The sequence below is a fragment of the Delphinus delphis genome, chromosome 15, assembly GCF_949987515.2.
Source record: "Delphinus delphis chromosome 15, mDelDel1.2, whole genome shotgun sequence".
NCBI classification, from domain to species: domain Eukaryota; kingdom Metazoa; phylum Chordata; class Mammalia; order Artiodactyla; family Delphinidae; genus Delphinus; species Delphinus delphis.
Window position 1 is genome coordinate 65,656,061 of NC_082697.1, and position 16,899 is coordinate 65,672,959.

At 48.9% G+C, this 16,899-nt stretch overlaps 1 protein-coding gene across 1 annotated transcript; it reads right to left on the bottom strand.

The window, feature by feature from the left end:
* Positions 1 to 1,769: 1,769 nt before the first annotated feature.
* On the bottom strand, positions 1,770 to 16,314 carry UMOD (uromodulin). Its single transcript, XM_060033060.1, has 11 exons — positions 16,269 to 16,314; positions 14,571 to 14,767; positions 12,626 to 13,402; positions 12,422 to 12,529; positions 11,086 to 11,294; positions 9,989 to 10,137; positions 7,423 to 7,668; positions 4,729 to 4,891; positions 4,057 to 4,138; positions 3,088 to 3,129; positions 1,770 to 2,060 (listed from the first exon to the last, which is right to left on the bottom strand). The coding sequence occupies exons 2-11, from the start codon at positions 14,662 to 14,664 to the stop codon at positions 1,999 to 2,001; spliced, it is 1,932 nt and encodes a 643-aa protein (XP_059889043.1). The 5' UTR covers positions 14,665 to 14,767; positions 16,269 to 16,314; the 3' UTR covers positions 1,770 to 1,998.
* Positions 16,315 to 16,899: the final 585 nt, after the last annotated feature.

A 16,899-nucleotide genomic window follows, 5' to 3' on the forward strand; every position in this document is an offset into this window, starting at 1 on the left:
AAAATAACACCCTCATTGCCTTATTACCCTCATTTCCCACCCCCTCCCTTCTGAGTGCTTGTTACCACCTGACATATCACAGAGCTATTGTTTACATGTTTCCCCCTTTTAAACATAAGCTCCTTACCAGCAAGGGCTCTGTTTTGATCACTGTCAGTTTCCCTGCTGCCTATAAAAGCGTCCGGCCTTGAATTTATGCTCAAAATCTCTGTTGAATATTGAGTTGAATAACTATCTGATAGCAAGCAAAAAAGGAAAGAAAGGGCTTCCCTGGTGGCGCAGTGGTTGAGAGTCCGCCTGCCGATGCAGGGGACACGGGTTCGTGCCCCGGTCCGGGAAGATCTCAGATGCCGTGGAGCGGCTGGGCCCATCAGCCGTGGCCGCTGAGCCTGCGCGTCCGGAGCCTGTGCTCCGCAACGGGAGAGGCCACAACAGTGAGAGGCTCATGTACCGCAAAAAAAAAGAAAGAAAAATAAAGGAAAGGAAAAGGAAAGGAACAGAGGGACAAAAGGATAGATTCTGATGTGCTTTTTCCTCCTGGCTCTTGCCTTTGGCCCTTGTTTTTGTTTTTCTTTATGTTCTCTTGTACCTGAATCAAAGTATAGATGATTCTGCACATGTCTAGCCAGGCCCATCTGACCATGGACGTCCTCCCACGTAAAGCTCTTACATAAAGGCAGCAGGCATGGGGATTCAGTGCGTGTCTGCGTGTGATAAGAGGTTCCTTAACTTGAGATATGCTGTCCCCACAGTCCCCAGTTTGCTGATACACACGTGTGGTTTTCCCTGGGATCAGAGGTTCTAATAATGGGTCAGGGCCTTGGTCTCTCCTGAATGCCATGGCTGGGGTCCATCCAGGGAAGCAGCTGGCATCAAGGTGGACGTTTCCCATCGGCATCAGCTTCCTTTGGTCCACTGGTCAAAGAAGTCCAGAGCCCCTTGGGATATCCAGGTCTCCTGGGCAGCCTCTGGCTGTGTGTGCAAGGAGCCTCCTGAAGGCCCCCCTTGCAAAGCATCCCCCCTCAGTGGGGTTAGTGGTCCGCCTTCTGCTTCTGCTGCCTAGTCCCTGTAAACAGGTCTACATCTTCTACATTGGGAGGGAGAAGTGCAAAGGATGGAGGGGTCCCGAGGACGTGCCAGGTACGTCACCTATAAGGATTGTGAGACTCCAGAAGGCAGGGGCTGTGTCTATCTTATTCACGTCTGTCTTTCCCCAGCACCTAGCACAGTGCCTGGCATATATTAGGTGCTCAAAGAAATTTTTCTGGAAAACTGAATGAACCCTGTGAGGGTATCACTATTATCCCCATTATGCACAAGCAGCAGCCCCCTGTTATACCCTCCATTTCTGCAGTGCCTGACACACTTATCATTACTTGTTCAAGTTCTTTTTCCCCTGCCAAACCTTAAGCTCCAGGAGGGCAGGGCTTGTTCTCTGCTGTATCCCCAGCAGCTAGCACAGTGCCTGGCGCATAGTAAGTGATCAGCAAATATTTCTTGACTGACTGACTGAATGGATAGATAGATGGATGAAGCTCAGAGACATTGTGTATTTTATTTAAGCTCACAGAACTAGAGTTGGACCCAGTCTCAGTGACCAGACCATGAAGTCCATGACGGCAGGGATGGAGTCTGGTTTTTCTCATCATAGGATCCGTAGCACCACGGACAGTGCCTACATAGAGCAGGTGCCCAATAAATACTTATTGAGTGAATAAATGACTCACAGACTGAACTTTTCAAAATTATTATTTTGTAACACTATTTAAGGAGATAGGGGCCTCATGTACAGACATATCACAAGTCCCATTTTGAGAGAAGGCAGCATTTAAAGACACAAGCTGTTTTTTGGTAGCAAGGATTAAAGGGGAGAAAACAGGAGCAGAGTGACTGAAATGTGGCCTCCTTTCTCTGTGAGTAGAGTGCTAGCCTGCATCGCCTCACCAGTCAGTAGGAAGCGAGTTGGTAGCCACAGAGCACAGGGTTTCCAGCCACGGATCACTGAGACATCTGGGTCAAGGTGGCCGACAGAAGCAGAGGCAACCAGACCTTCAGGAGCCCTGAAAGGAAAGTAATTACAGGGCTGCTGCTAGCACTGATGTGCACAGTTTATGTGCAAAACTGACATGAACTGCTTCCTCTAAACTGACCAATAGGAAAGGACACCCTCTCTGGGCTGATCAGTTAGAAAAAGGAAGCTTTCTCTTTATCTGTCCTGAAAACCAATTAGAAAAAGGTGCCCTCCCAGGTGGGCCAATCTGAAAAGGGCAGGCTTTCCGCAGGCACTAGCCTTGGTATCCCCTCAAAAGGGCACTTACTCAACCTTGGTGCCCTTGAGGGATATTCGCAAAGGGTAAGCCTCTTGGGGATACCTTGACTCTCCAGCTCTGAGCTCACTGATACTGGGATGAACTAGCTCAGGTCAAATACTAGGTTGGTGTAACAACCTGCTCGGATCTAGGTGCCAGGAGCCAAGCAGGACACGAGTTACACGGATTCACTTTTCGTCCAGATTTTCAGTCAATTCAGTGGCCATAAAAATCAAGGGCCGTGAAAATGCTACCGGTCCCCGGCCTTTGTGGTCAGAGGAGCAGAGAAGCAGAAAAACAGCGTTTCTTGTTTTTCTGCTGTGTTCATCCCGGCACTAGGCATCCTGAAAAAGGTGGCAGAGATGAGCCTTGAGGCTTCAGGAAGTGCCCACGGTTCAGATCTAGAGTGGGTGCTTGTTCACTGTGTACAGGTGTGTAACAAGCGACTATGTGTCTGTATATACAGATATGCAGCTACAGCTGTCATGCACCTCTGCGTGTGAATGTGAATATGTGCACGTGACCTCGTGTGTGTGTGAACGTCTGGGTGACTTCTGTTCTTGTGCACCTGTCTGTGCGTGCCTGCGTCCACGCACACTGTTGTGGGACAGCATGGCTATGTGCGCAGCCCCAGGTCTAAGACTTTCCGTAAGTGCCCTCACCTCTTCAGAGCTCAGCTCGAGCAGGCCAGGTACTCCAGCATACCCTGGGCCCACAGATAAAAGCCCCAGAGGAAGGTTCTGGTGCAAGTCCCTGTGCAAAGAGGACCTGAACTTACCCGAGCTACTGGGAGCAGCCCTTGAGACTGTGGCCTGGCTCCCTGTGGGAGGAAACAGAAGGATCAGTGCAGGGGAAGCCTGGGTGAAGCCCCTTCCATCTGCTCTTCCTTGCAGCTAGAGTGGTCTTTTTGAAATCCCAATCTGATCATGTCACTCCCCTGCTTTGGACCCCTCAGGGGCTGCCAGCTACTTTCAAGAGAAAGGCCCAAAACCTTAGCAAGAACCACATGTCAATTATATTTCAATTAAAAGGAGGGGGAGGGGGAGGAGGGGGAGGAGGAGGAGGGGGAGGGGGAGGGGGAGGGGAGGAGAAGAAAGAGAAGAAGTACTTTAAGGACTCACATGGTTTGGTCCCCAACCTGCATCAGCTCACCCTCCTCCTTCCAGCCTGCCTGGCTTTATCCCAGTTACTCTAGCACGGTAGGCTCCCTCCTGCCACAGGCCCTTTGCCCATGCTCTTACTCTCTCCCTGGGATTCCTCCCTCTCCTCTGCTTCTCCTGACCCCTCTTAGTTAATCCCTTCTCAATTTCCAAACCTCAGCTCCATTCTTCCCCAACCCTCCTCACTAGGTCTGCTCCCCCTGCCGTAAGAGCTCAGAGTTCCTGATCCATTTTCGTGACTGCACTTATCGCAACTGCAGAGATACATGATTATTTGAATGATGTCTCCCCTCCTGGTCCGTAAGTGCCACATGAGCCAGCCTCGTACCTGTTGCTGCTCATCCTGAGACCCTAGCCACTAGCACAAGGCCTGGCACAAGGCAGGCATGAGAAGCCAGCTGTGCAATGAATGAATGAATGAGAACCGGCCAGAGGAAGGCAGCTTATAGTCTACCTCGCCTCGCAGGATTTACTTGCTCCAGTTCTTCAGACCCCAGTAAGACCCCAAGTGCCAGGTTCTGTCACCCCTCCTCACCTCCAGAGAACATTTCTTGCCAGGAATGTGGGGAAGGGAGGGGCCCTCTTACCTTTCCGTGTGATGGGACCCAAGTTTAGGACACGGGTTTGGTCTATGAAGCTCCCCCTGCGGAATCTGGTCTCGGAGCAGGTCTGCAGGGAGAGGGTGACAAAGAAACCTTTCCACAAGGGAGACTGAATGTGGCCCTGCCAGGGGGAGTGGGCTACATCCTTCACAGGAGCAACCTCCTGCCTCAGGCCGGGACTTGAGGATGGTAGAGGCAGGGGTTGTTAGGAGATCGGTATACGTGGGCTCATGTCCCAGCTCTCCCATATGTTAGATGTATGATCTTAGGAAAGTCACTGAGCCTCTGCGCCTCTCTCCCCATATAGAAAAAGGGACTGGTAAAATACCTCCTTCCCAGAGCCGCTGTGAAGTATTAAAAAGTTTACACACATAAGTCGCACTCAGTGCTTAAAAATATCAGTTTCTGTTATTAGAACACAAGCTTGCAGGTAAGCCAGAGGTCCTGTTGCACTGCCCTGACCCCACCTGACTTCCCCACAGCCTAGGTCTCCTGCCCGGCTACAGCAGCCTCATCTTATTGCTCTGTCTACCCCTGTACTAAAACAGAAACATGTCTATATGTTTTCTTTGAACCTGTGGCCAAATGTCTTCGGTTATGGGAGCTGGGCGTGGCGGAGGACGTGGCGAGCAGGCTGAGGGAGGGGAGGTGACTCACAGGTTTGCACTTTTCATTCACGGTGTCGCAGAGGTACACTTCACAGTGCAGGTAGACCAGGTCATAGTTTCCAGCAAAACGGAACATCTGGACAGAAAAGCGCCCCTGAGGGGACTCCCCATTCTCCTCCACTTGGATGGTTGAGTCCTCCGTGAGTGGACATCTGGGAAGTTTACGTCATATAACATGGTTGGTTAAGCAAACACTCTGGGGCCAGACTTCCTGGATTTAAATCTCACTCCACCACTTATTAGCTGTGTGACCGTGGGCCATTTACTTAACCTTTCTGAGCTTGTTTCCCTATCTACGTAGGAGGAATAATCATTGTAGCCCACACCATAAGATAGTTGCAAGGATTAAATGAGTTAAAATTACAAAGTACTTATTACAGCATGTGACGTACAATAGGTGATACATATATATGATTCTAAAGTAAAAATGTCATCGGTACAGAGCTGCAACCATCCTAAAGTCAGCACTTCCTGATTTCCCAGGAAATGGCATGCAGGAATCATTACCTACCATTTATTGGCTGTTCACTGGTGCCTGGTGTTAATTTTAACAGTGGAAACGTCTGAGCACTGAGGGCCACTGACCAAATTGGAGTGTGTGTGCTTATCTACACACATACACAACACACCCGAACACATGGATAGAAACTCAAAACCGCACGTTCGGAGACTCCCACGGGTGCTGGGCTGGAGCAGTACTCTCGGCAGGCAGATCAGGTACCCTGTCTGCCCTTTCACACGATCTGCTCAAAATGGATTTAGAAAAGGGGCTGAAGGATGATTGCATAGGAGAAGCGAGAAAGGAACTTCTGGGGGTGGTGTTCACTCTGCTCTGTGTCCCCTACAATTCAGATCCGACTTCGCTTGGCAAAATAAAAGCCCTGAGGTTAAGGGGACCCACCTCATGAAAGGCAGAGAGAGTGGCACCCAGCACTGCCCTCGGCAGCCCCAGGCACCCAACCCAAGCAAGGCACCTACGTGTCTCCTCTAGCTGCCCATGGTCTCCCCAACTTGTCTCCTCTTTACACACCCCGTGATATTCTGAGCCTCTCACAGACTGGCGGTCCTCAGCCCAGCTCCCACCCATGCCGTGGCAGAAACACAGGGCCACAGCCAGCATTTCTTCATGCTTCTTTTTCAAAACTTTCCAAGCTTCCCACAATGTACATGCTCTACCTTTATACTCAGACAAAAAAAAAAAATGCTTAAAAAATCCCTGCATGGTAGGTTTTATTTATGCCTATTTCACATATGAAAACATGAATATCCAGAGAGATGAGCTGACTGGTGTCTCAAACTAAGAAATAGCAAAATCAAGATATGAACCCCAAGTGTCCATGATGCCCCAATCGAGGTCATGCCAGCATTTTCCAAATTTCAGTTCTTTTTCTGCCTTATCCAGAAACCGTCTCCATGAATGCTTTCCTGTTTCCCAATATCTGTATTATTATTTTACATTATTACAGTATTATTACTATTTTTCTTTAAATCTACACACCGTTTTACTGAAATACATCTATTTTTTAGAAGATCACAACCACAAATAGCAAACCGGTATTAGTTGCCATATATAAAACGTGACCATACTAATAAATATAAAGTAAAACAGTGCTATTACATTTTACTTAGACACTGTTGACTGGAAAAGGCCCCAAACAGACTTCTACTCTCCTTTCTTTTCGTTGCAAAGGGAGATTAGCAAATAACAGAAGTGTGAGCCTCAGATGAGCACCCGGCTGAGACTTCCCCCCTTGATTTGACCATGCAGATTCTAAGAGAACTGAAACAGAAATAGGTCAGGGTCTCCTGGGAGTGCTCTCTCTGATTGTTCTATTAAAATGGCAAATGCCCTCCCCTTTTCCTGCTTAGGTTTTTTTTTCCATAGCCCCTTCATCATTAATATGCATGCCATGGATGTCACTTTTGTTTAATTGTTGGTCTCCCTGCTTAGAATATCAGCTATATGGGGGCAGAGATTTTTGTCCCTTGTATTCACTGTTATTCACACAGCCTGGCACACGTAAACTTCCAAAAATATCTGTTCAATTTATGAATGAAACTGTGAGCTACTTTCTCACAGTGTGGTTCATGGTTCTCTAATGCACTTGAGCCAAAAGCAGCCCATCTGTGTCCTGCCTGTTTCAGTTGGCCCTTGGCTAACCGTACCTTCACTGCACTCCTCCCAGCCAAGTGCCAGCCTGCTCCTGCCTGGGGCCTGCCTCTCCATCAGGTTTCTCATCCTTTTCTGAGTCCTGGACCCCCTCCACCATCTGGTGAAGCCCATGCTTCCCTCCTCAAAAATAATGCCTTAAATGCATAAACTAAATTACATAAGATTATAAAGAAAACCAATTAAACATAGCTCTTAAAATATTAAAACTTTTGATACATGCATTATATATTTACATATCTATTATATAAATGTATATATATTTACAAGTGCATGGATTTGATATTACATCAAATAATATCTAGTAGAAGTTCTAATACTATAGTAACTAAAAAGCATGATGTCTGCAAATGTTTTCATATGTCCTGCTAATATTTCTGTGGTTTCTTGCCTATATCATAAGGAATGGCAATGCTAAACTTCAGCTAGAGGTGAATGAATATAAAAATGTACTTTGTACCCATCCAAGTCCAAAGACCCTCCCTGCTCCCAAATTCCATCCATGGGCCTTACCTGTCCTGGATGATGAAGTACTTCAAGGGGTCTGTGGCATTGCTGCTGGGTGTGGCATAGCAGTTGGTCATCAGCAGTGCAAACCGGGACAAGTCGCCCCCATCCAGCATGGTGCCCACATAGAGAAACGCCTCGGTGGACAGGGTCACGGACGAGCCTTGGTAGGGCTGCACATAGGCAGGGCTCTGGAAGAGCGCCATCCACACGGTGAACGTTCCGGTCCCACCCATGCTGATGTTTAGGGCGCTGCGGGAGGAGAGGGGCTGGTGAGAGAACCAGAGCTGAGAACAACAACAGACAGGTCATCCCTTCTGGTCTGCATTCCTAAGCAGGTCCTGCCAGTTACTTGCATTTTTATCCAGCAATAGGACTGGAACCCACCAACCATTGCTCTGTAAACTACACACAGATCACTTAGGGATCTTGGTGAAATGCCGGTTCTGGTTCTGTAGGTTTGGGGTGGGGCTCAGGGTTCTGCTTTTCTAACGAGCTCCCGGGTGATGCTGCCGCTTCTGATCCATAGACCGTATTTTCTGTAACATGTCCACCCCCTCAGGTGTGGCCCCTGCGTTCAAGAAGGGCCGCGAGCACTTTCTCTAGGGAATCACCGAGATTCCGTTTTTGGTCTTAATCCAGAACAGTTTAAAAAGATGGGCTATGAGTCCTACAGGCCTTAGTCAGAGTTCTGGCTCCACCAACAGCAGAAGATTGGGGGTTGTAAAATGGGTTATTTTAAATCACATTAAAAACAGCCACACTGACGTAGACTCCATGGGATTATCCTACAAAGGACACTGAAAGACTGATGCCCGAGGAAATGGGGTACATGAGGAATAGTCATGTGGAAGTCCATTTCAGAGGTGAGAATGGGGTTATTGGTTTGGACTTGGTTAGACTGGAATGAGATTTCTAGCTCAAGCCAGAGAGAGATCTGCATACAGATGTGTTGTTCCCTGCAACCTACCAGGCCTGAGACATGGCCACGTTGCTCCAGGGCACTGCTTGGCCAGGTGATGCTCCACACAAAGGCAGACAATGAGTAACTGTCTTCCTTCAAGTCAGCCAAGCACCCTCATCAGTGCCCAGTGTCCTTCCCCAAGTCTGGTTGGCCCAGGGAACATGTGACCGTGGGCAAGCTTCAAAGAAAAGGTCATGGTAGAGTGGGGACTCTATGCCTGACGGCCTGGGTTTGAATCCCAGCTCTGTCATTTACTAGCCTCTACAACTTTGGACAATTTACTAAACCTTCTTTGACCTTCAATTTCCATATCTGTATAATGGGAATAATAATAATACTTACACCTCCTGGGGTGCGCTAAGCTTTCAATGAGATGTTCCATGGAGAGCACTTAGCACAATGCCTGACATATGGTCAGCTCTCAGTAAACACTTGTTATTATTACAACTATTATTTTTTTCCAGTATCAGCTTCATTGGCTTGTGATTCATCCTATTCAGAGATTTTCAAGTTTATTCAGCAACAGGATCCTTTTATTTTTTTAAATAATAAAACTGATAAAGATGTGGTACATATATATACAAAGGAATACTACTCAGCTATAAAAAAGGATGAAATAATGCCATTTGCAGCAATATGGATGCAACTAGAGATTATCATACTAAGTGAAGTAAGTCAGAAGGAGAAAGACAAATACCATATGATATCACTTATATGTGGAATCTAAAATATGACACAAATGAACCTATCTATGAAACAGAAACAGACTCACGGACATAGAGAACAGACTTGTGGTTGCCAAGACTCACGGACATAGAGAACAGACTTGTGAGGGGGTTGGGGAGGGATGGAGTGGGAGGTTGGGGTTAGCAGATGTAAGCTTTATATACAGAATGGATAAACAACAAGGTCCTACGGTAGAGCACAGGGAACTGTATTCAATATCCTATGATAAACCATAATGGACACAACATTGTAAATCAACTATACTTCAATTTAAAAAATAGGAAAAAAATAAAACCTCATGTGGCCCTCAACGTGGGTGGAAGTTTTCTGGTTCCCACCCCTAAATCACCTCGTTAAAGACCCTCACACTCCAAGAAGCATAAATTGTAAACCCCTCTTTATTCAAACTCCTTCCATTTACAGAGAAAGAAACTGAGGTCCAGATATGGGGTACAATTTGCCCAGTCCCATAGCAGGTCTGAACTGAGACCTCTCCCTCCTTTCCTCTGGTCCAACCACCCTACCCCTCTGATAAGCCAGGGACCCTAACATCGGTTTCACCTCTGCAGAGCACTTTTGTGCTTCTAAGAAAGACAGTCGAGCATTGCCAAACCCATTTCACATATGAGAAGACTGACACTCGGAGCGGGCCATCAACTTCCCAAAGCCATCTGTGGGATGGAGCCAGGATTTGAAAGCAGCCCCCAGACTTCCTAGCTGGGCTCCTTAGGGGCTCCTTATGGAGTCCAACACTACCTCCCAGCCACCTCCCTCCACCCAGCTTCTTATGGGCGGCAGTTGACAGGGAAGCTAAGGGCCTGGTGCCTAAGGGGTTGTGGGGTGGAGCCGGCCAGGGACGTTGGGGACCCTCTCTGGCCGCACCTGACCATTGGCTGCAGGGAGGTCTTCAGGCTGACTTTCATGTCCAGGGGATAGGAGCACGCGAAGTTGATTTTGATGTTGCGGTCACGGATGATGAGCTCATCTGCCAGGTAGAGAGTGTTGCTGTATGTGGCATGAGTTTCATTCCTCTGTGTTAGGGTGGGGAGGTGGGGGGAGGGAGGGTGGAAAGGGGCATAGAATCTGAGTAAGATTCAGAGCCAAAGGTGTTGAAACTGCCCTCCCAGTTTCCGTGAGCACGACTCATGTGCTAGCCCCCCTCCCTCACCCCAGCTAAACGCTCATATTGCATCATTGCACTGACCATGCAATGACCCTAAGAGGCAAGGCAAGCACCTCCCTGCCTCTTGAAAGGAGACAGAAGTTCATGGGAACTGCGTGACTTGCCCCTGGTCCGGGGGCTCTAACAAGCCTGGACTCTTCCCATCACCCCATGCTTCCTCTCGCAAACACTACAAAGACTGAAAACCACGTACCGAGTCATCATTAATGGTGGAACTTCAAAAAACCATATCTGGCAAATGACAATTTTTTCCTTGTTTCTTTTGTCCTCTTTCTTTTTCTTTTGGGGGATGAGGGAGAGGGGAGGAAGCAGAGCCCACTCACACAAGTGTTTACCTCTGGGTCCCTTTGGAGGAGGCTTCTATAGCTGAGGTCCTGGGTCTACAAACATCAGTGATGCAGACCCTGCCTCCCAGGATGGCCAGAGACAAACAGATCTGCTTCTGAACTCAGCGCTGATACCTACTGGCTTAGAATAGTCATTGCACTGTCTGGGCCTTACCTTTCCCATCTGTAAAATGGGGACCTATCACTATGGATCATCCTCTTATTTGCAGCTAACATTTACCGAGCACTTATTATGTGCCAGTCACCGTCCTAATCATTTCACACACATTAACTCCTTTAACCCTCTTAACCCTATGCAGAAGGTACTATTATTACTCCATGTTACAGCTGAGGAAGCTGAGGCACAGCTAGGTTAACTAAGTCACCCAAACTCACACAGCTAGCAAGTGGTAGGGCTAGGCTTGAACCAGGCAGTGCTCTGACCCTGTCCCACGTTGGCCAGAACGTACCGTCATCACCGTCCCACAGGGCCCATCCCTGGCTGGGGTCACCACGGACATCCAGTCCCGGTCGCCCCTCTCAGTGAAGCCCGAGCACTGGCTGTCCCGCAGGTACATGAAGACCTTCTCAAAGCCCAGGCTCTGGACCTGGCACTTGCCCAGGGACAGCTTAATGTCATTGACCCCACATTCCAGCCTGCGCTCCAGGAGGGAGAGATCTGAAATGATTAGAGAAGGCAGGATTGGAGGGAGGTCTGGGACCACAATTCAGGGTACGGTACATCCCCAGGGCCCAGGCCCAGCTAGCCAGGTTGGTCACCAGCTGGGGGTACTCAGACTCGCTTCGGTCTGCCGCTGTGGTCTCCCTTCTGAGAGAGATGGAGACATGAGACTGGATTCCCAGCTCACTGGATGGAGCCACGTGACCAACCACCAGACCATGTTACCCTAAGAGTAGGTTGTATACAAAGAACAGTATTATCTTTGGGTCGTTCACTGCCCAGGCATTAAATAACATTGAATCCCAGGAAAAGAAAACAAAACAACACAACAAGCAAACAAAAAAAGCTAATAAGTTAACTGCAATTTCTTTCCATCCTTTCTACATCAAGGAGACAGTCCTCAATAGCTGCTAATGTTTTCAGTGCCCTACACTTGGTAATTTTCCTTTGAAACAACAGAGCGCAGACCTCTGGCTAAGTATTTGCAGCACATAACAAAATACGGTTGGACTTTTTAAATTGAAGCATTTACACAGCTGCTGAAATTGAATAACTTTCTTTCATTTTTACTGTTACCGTCTACGTAGGGGTAAGTGTTACTTCCCACAGACAGACACAGCAGTGAACTTCAATGTCCCAAGTTTACTTAAAAGAAGGATGTGACTAAAATCAGGACTGGAATTTGGGAAATACTAGCCTGCTTCAGGCATTATACATATGGGGAAACAGGTTTAGAGATGGCCAGGGCCCAGCTCAGGGTCCTCAGCTGGTCAGTGGAGGGCCGGGCCCAAGAAACTGCAGACTGCGGGCCACGCCTGCATTCTTGTGCTGCAGGAATATGGTTCAGGTAGCCTCGGGCGAACAGGTGGCAGCCACCTGCGTATCCACTGTGGTGCAGGGGGCCTCGGAAAGAAGGCTGGGGGTGAGGTTGTTCCCCAAGCTCTGGGAGCCCAGAGAGCTTCTTGCTGGATTAAATGGATGTTACCGGACCGGCTTTCCACTCAGATTGGATAATAAGCATTCCCTGGATCATCCCCACAGGCCCCCAATTCCCACACAGGAATGTGTCCCTCCCCTGGTCGCTGACATTTCTCAGCACCTCCCCTCCTCCCCGCTGGCCTCACCAGTGATGCTGAGGTCCTGTTTGCACTGGCAGTGCCATCTGCCATTATCCGATTTGCAGTCCTCATCTACACTGCACTCCTCACACGTCCCCTCCACGGAGCCGGGGTCTGCAGGGTTATAGACAGACAATCAACAAAGATGCGCTCCAGTCCCTCGGGGCGCCCACGCGGCCCGGTGGCGGTGGCAGGGAGTCACCCACTCACCTGTGCAGTAAGCCAGATGGCACTCGGGGGGCGCCGTCAGGTTGTAGACATAGTAGCCGTCGGCACAGGCCTTCACCTGGACGAGCGTGTCCCACAGGCAGCAGTGGCCGCTCCAGTGCGCGCAGGCCCTGCGGCTCACGATGCCCTCGCTGCTCGACGGGTGCGTGCCATTGAGCCACATGGGGGCGGCCGTGTTGCAGCGCAGGACAGGCACGCAGGTCTCGGCCAGGCGCACGCCGCCCTGGCCCACGAAGCGGTACCAGCCGGCCACGTCGGAGTCACAGGCGTAGCCCGCGCCGTACTGGGCGCTGCGCCAGTACTCGTCCAGGATACGGTGGGCCTGGCACGGGTCGGCGCACACGAGCGTGTCGCCCTCGTGCACGCAGTCCAGGCCAGGCCCGCAGGAGCCCGGGGAGCACTCACAGTGCCTCCCGTCCCCCCAGTAGCCCGCGGGGCACACGCACGAGTAGTTGCCCTCGCTGTTGACGCAGGAGGCCAGGGTGTGGCAGTGGCTGAGCCCTGGCTCTGCACACTCATCCACGTCCGTGCAGCCGAGCTCGGAGCTCAGGCGGAAGCCTTCGGGGCAGACGCACGTGTAGGAACCTGGGGCGTTCACGCAGCTGCTGGGGGCGGAGCAGTTGTGTGTCCCAGGAGTGGCGCATTCGTCCAGGTCCTCGCACTCGAGGCCGTCGCCAGTGAAGCCCGCCTGGCAGGAGCACGTAGTGGCAGCCCCATCCTCCGAGCAGGTGGCATTGCTGTGACATTCAGAGCAGCTTCCTGCAGACAGAAGAAATCAGACTCAGAGTGGAGGCCGCTAGGCCACTGGTCACCCAGAGACTCTTCCCGTGGCCCTTAGGGTACCCACGTTCTTTAAGACTTAGCTCATAGCCGACCACCTTCGAAAGAAACAAACCAAACTCCCCTGATGGTGTCTAAGCATTGCCTTCAAGCTGTGTCTTCTTTTCAAATGTCCACCTTTCCACCTCCAGAGGAATAATGCAGAGTTCTTGACCTTTGGTAGCACTTAGGTGACCCTGTCACCCCTTCCCCGACTTGGTACACTCTATGCCTTTTGCTCAGATCTCCTTCCCTGCTTCCTCTCTCTATCTGGCGGTGGCAGTCACACTTTGTTCCTCTGTGACAATAATAATAAGATCGTATGGAGAAATCCAAACGAACCTTCTGGCCAACGCGATAACAGTAAAGATAGTGAGCTGTTGTTTATTAAGCACCTAGTATATGCCAGACGCTGGGATAGGCACTTTCTATTCATTAGCTCATTGAATCCTCTCCAATGGCCCTGGGGAATGACTTTTGTATTTGCCCTTATTTTAAAGGTGAGGAAACAAGATTCAGAAGTTTTAAGCCACTTGCTCCACTGGTGAGCAGCAGAGTTAGGACACAAACCGAGGTGGCAGGACCATAGAGTGTGGGCTCTTAACCACGACAACACGATGGTATTTCCTCTCTGTCCCAAAGTACCCCAGCTGGGGATTGTGGGGTGGTGGCCAGCTCCCTTCTCCAAGGAAAAGCTGGAGCAATGTGCAACCCAATGGAATGGTCACTTAAGAGTTAAACGGGAGGTATTTGGGAGCCACCTGGGTGTGTTCAAATCTCCTGTGTGGTTGAATATGTTCTTGACCTTCCAGTGAAGTGCCGGGGGCCTTAGTGATGTTCTAGACTTTAGTCTCTCAATATGTGATCCAAGGACCACAGCAGCAGCATTATCTGGGAGCTTGTTAGAATGCAGAGTCTCAGGCCCCACTCTGGACTTACTGAATCAGAATCTGCATTTTAGTAAAATTCCTGGGTGAGTCCTATGTACATTATAGAGTAAGAAATGAATTTAGAATAAAGACTGTACAGATCCCAAGCATAATAGGAGAGGGATCGAAACCGCCTCTGCTAACATGGGCACTGCTCACTGTACGCACACAGCACTTACTCGCTGCCGAGGTGTCAGAGACTGCAGCTATGACGACCCAAGAGGTCACCACCACTACCATCCACATTAAGGTCGAAGAGAAGAGCCACTTCATCTTTTCTGCTCTTCTCAGCTACTTCCGGTCTGGGGAAACTTTCCCAAAGGCAAGGAAAGTTTGGCCTCTTGGGGTTTCCAACTTGTCCTTGACACCTGAAGTCCTGTGAACAGAGACGGATGGGATAAACACATGATTTAACTTCCAGCCCCACAGTTGGGAGGAGTACTTTGGTTGTGCACTGCGTAAGTCCAGGAGATGCCATTTATGTGAACCACAAAAAGTGTGTATTGCTGTGGCCCTTGCTTTGGTGGGGTTTTCCTCTCTGTGGCTCTACTCTTAACTCCCACTCACATCCCAGCATCAGCTTCCCCAGTTTCAGCGCATTTGGAAGAACCAAATCTCTCATCTGGAGCAGGAACCAGCAAGACGGGGGAGTGTTCTGGACTCACCATCTTACTGGAGGCAGCTTTGGGTCTTAACAGCCAACTCCTAATCCCCTGATGGGAAACTTTGAACTTGCCCAGATACGTTTATTCATTCAACAAACATTTATTGAGTAGTTACTATGTGCCAAACAGGGAACTATGCACCAAGGTGACAGACAAAGTCCCTGACTTCATGCAGCTCACATATTGTAAAGAAGTGGCTTGAGATAAGCAACTTGAGAGGTGATTAACCTTCGTAATGTATTTTAATGTTTCCAGAGTGCTCACTTATTATTTCACCCACCTGGCAAAATAATCTACTATTACCCCAATTTTTACAGCCGCAAAATAGCGTAGCATGGTGGTTAAATATGTGGGATCTGGAGCCTGCAACCAGGATTCAAATCCCTATTTTACCAATCACTATGATTGGTAAACTCATAGTGTAACACTGGGCGATGTATTTCAATTCGCTAAGACTTAGTTTCCTCATCTATGAAATAGAGATCAGTGCTTGCACAAATTGAGTGACTACAATGCGTCAGGCTCACTGTGAAGAAGTCCTCTGTCATCAAAGAACCTGTGACCTAGAAAAGTGTTTTGCAAGCCTTTGAGACAATGATCTGCTATAAGGAAATTAGTTTATGCCATGACCCAGTACAGCTCCTTGTACACACACACACACACACACACACACACACACACACACACGCACATGCACATGTGAAATGAATGTTTTATAAAACAATGCTTACCATTACGGTGTGCATTCCTTGATGACATATTCTATTGTATTTAATTAAAATAAAATTCTGAATGTAATCCACAAATGGTTTCATGATCCACTAATAGGTTGTGACCTATAGTTTGGCTAATAACCGCCTGCATATTGTGGTCCAGGGATTAACTGAGGTGAGATGTGCAAAGCAGGCTCAGAGCAGATACTCTTGTTCACTGCCGTATACCCCACTGCCTAGTACATAGTAGCCACTTCACTAATAGGAATTGAATGAATGAAAAAATTGTTATTAGGGAAGCACAGGCTGAAAGAGAGGGGGATTGACTTACCAAAGCTCACGAAGCCAATGGTCAGCAGAGTGAGGACTCAACCTAGGTCTGACCCAAGTGTCCAATCTCTTCATTTCTGCTCCCCCCTCCCTCAAACAGAATGGAAATCAGCAGAAGACCAGATGGGGAGAGGTGGCTAGGAGAAGTGAGAGCTGCAGATAGCCTTACCTGAAGCCAGAAAGGTAGAATTAATCCGTTTACAAGTGTGTGCCTTCTCTATATATATATATATATATACACACGTCTGCCCGCCACTGGCACTCTCTCCACCAGTTATTCTCTGGTTCTATTTCTTGATTGTTTTCCCGGGGGTGGAATACTTTCCCCCTTTGGCACAGTGTTTTCCTTTCCTAGGCTGTGAGGTGGTTGTTATTCTTTTTCCTAATTGGTAGAGACCCCAAATGATTGACATTGGGGGTCACACTTGTGCCCACAGTTACAAGCCCTCTCTTTTGCACCTTTTGGAATCAAGAGATTCCTTAGTTAGAAATTAACTGGGAAAACAGTGCCAGGTTACTGGGCTTGTTCTTGGTCACTCAAAAGGACGAGGTGGAGCCAGGCAGAGGTCAGAATCTGAAGCCAGGCTGCGCCAGGAGAAAAGGGTGTTCATTGCCCATACTGGGACACGTACCTGTGGTCACTCGGGTTCCAAAGCACACTGCATCCTCGTGGGCTAAGCCAGCTCCCCGGGGGTCCAGATGGGGGCAGGAAAGGAGCTGAGAATGGCTGAAGGTCAGAGCCAGAAGATAACTCAGACATCGTTGGACCAGACTCACTTTATGAATGAAGAAATCTGAAT

Coding starts and splice junctions, on each gene's coding strand:
- UMOD (XM_060033060.1), bottom strand. CDS start 14,664: ATGAAGTGGCTCTTCTCTTCGACCTTAATGTGGATGGTAGTGGTGGTG. Junction 11,295..12,421: donor ACAGGACCTCAGCATCACTG/GTGAGGCCAGCG, acceptor TAATCATTTCAG/ATCTCTCCCTCCTGGAGCGC. Junction 2,061..3,087: donor GGCTGCTCCCAGTAGCTCGG/GTAAGTTCAGGT, acceptor CTTTCCTTTCAG/GGCTCCTGAAGGTCTGGTTG.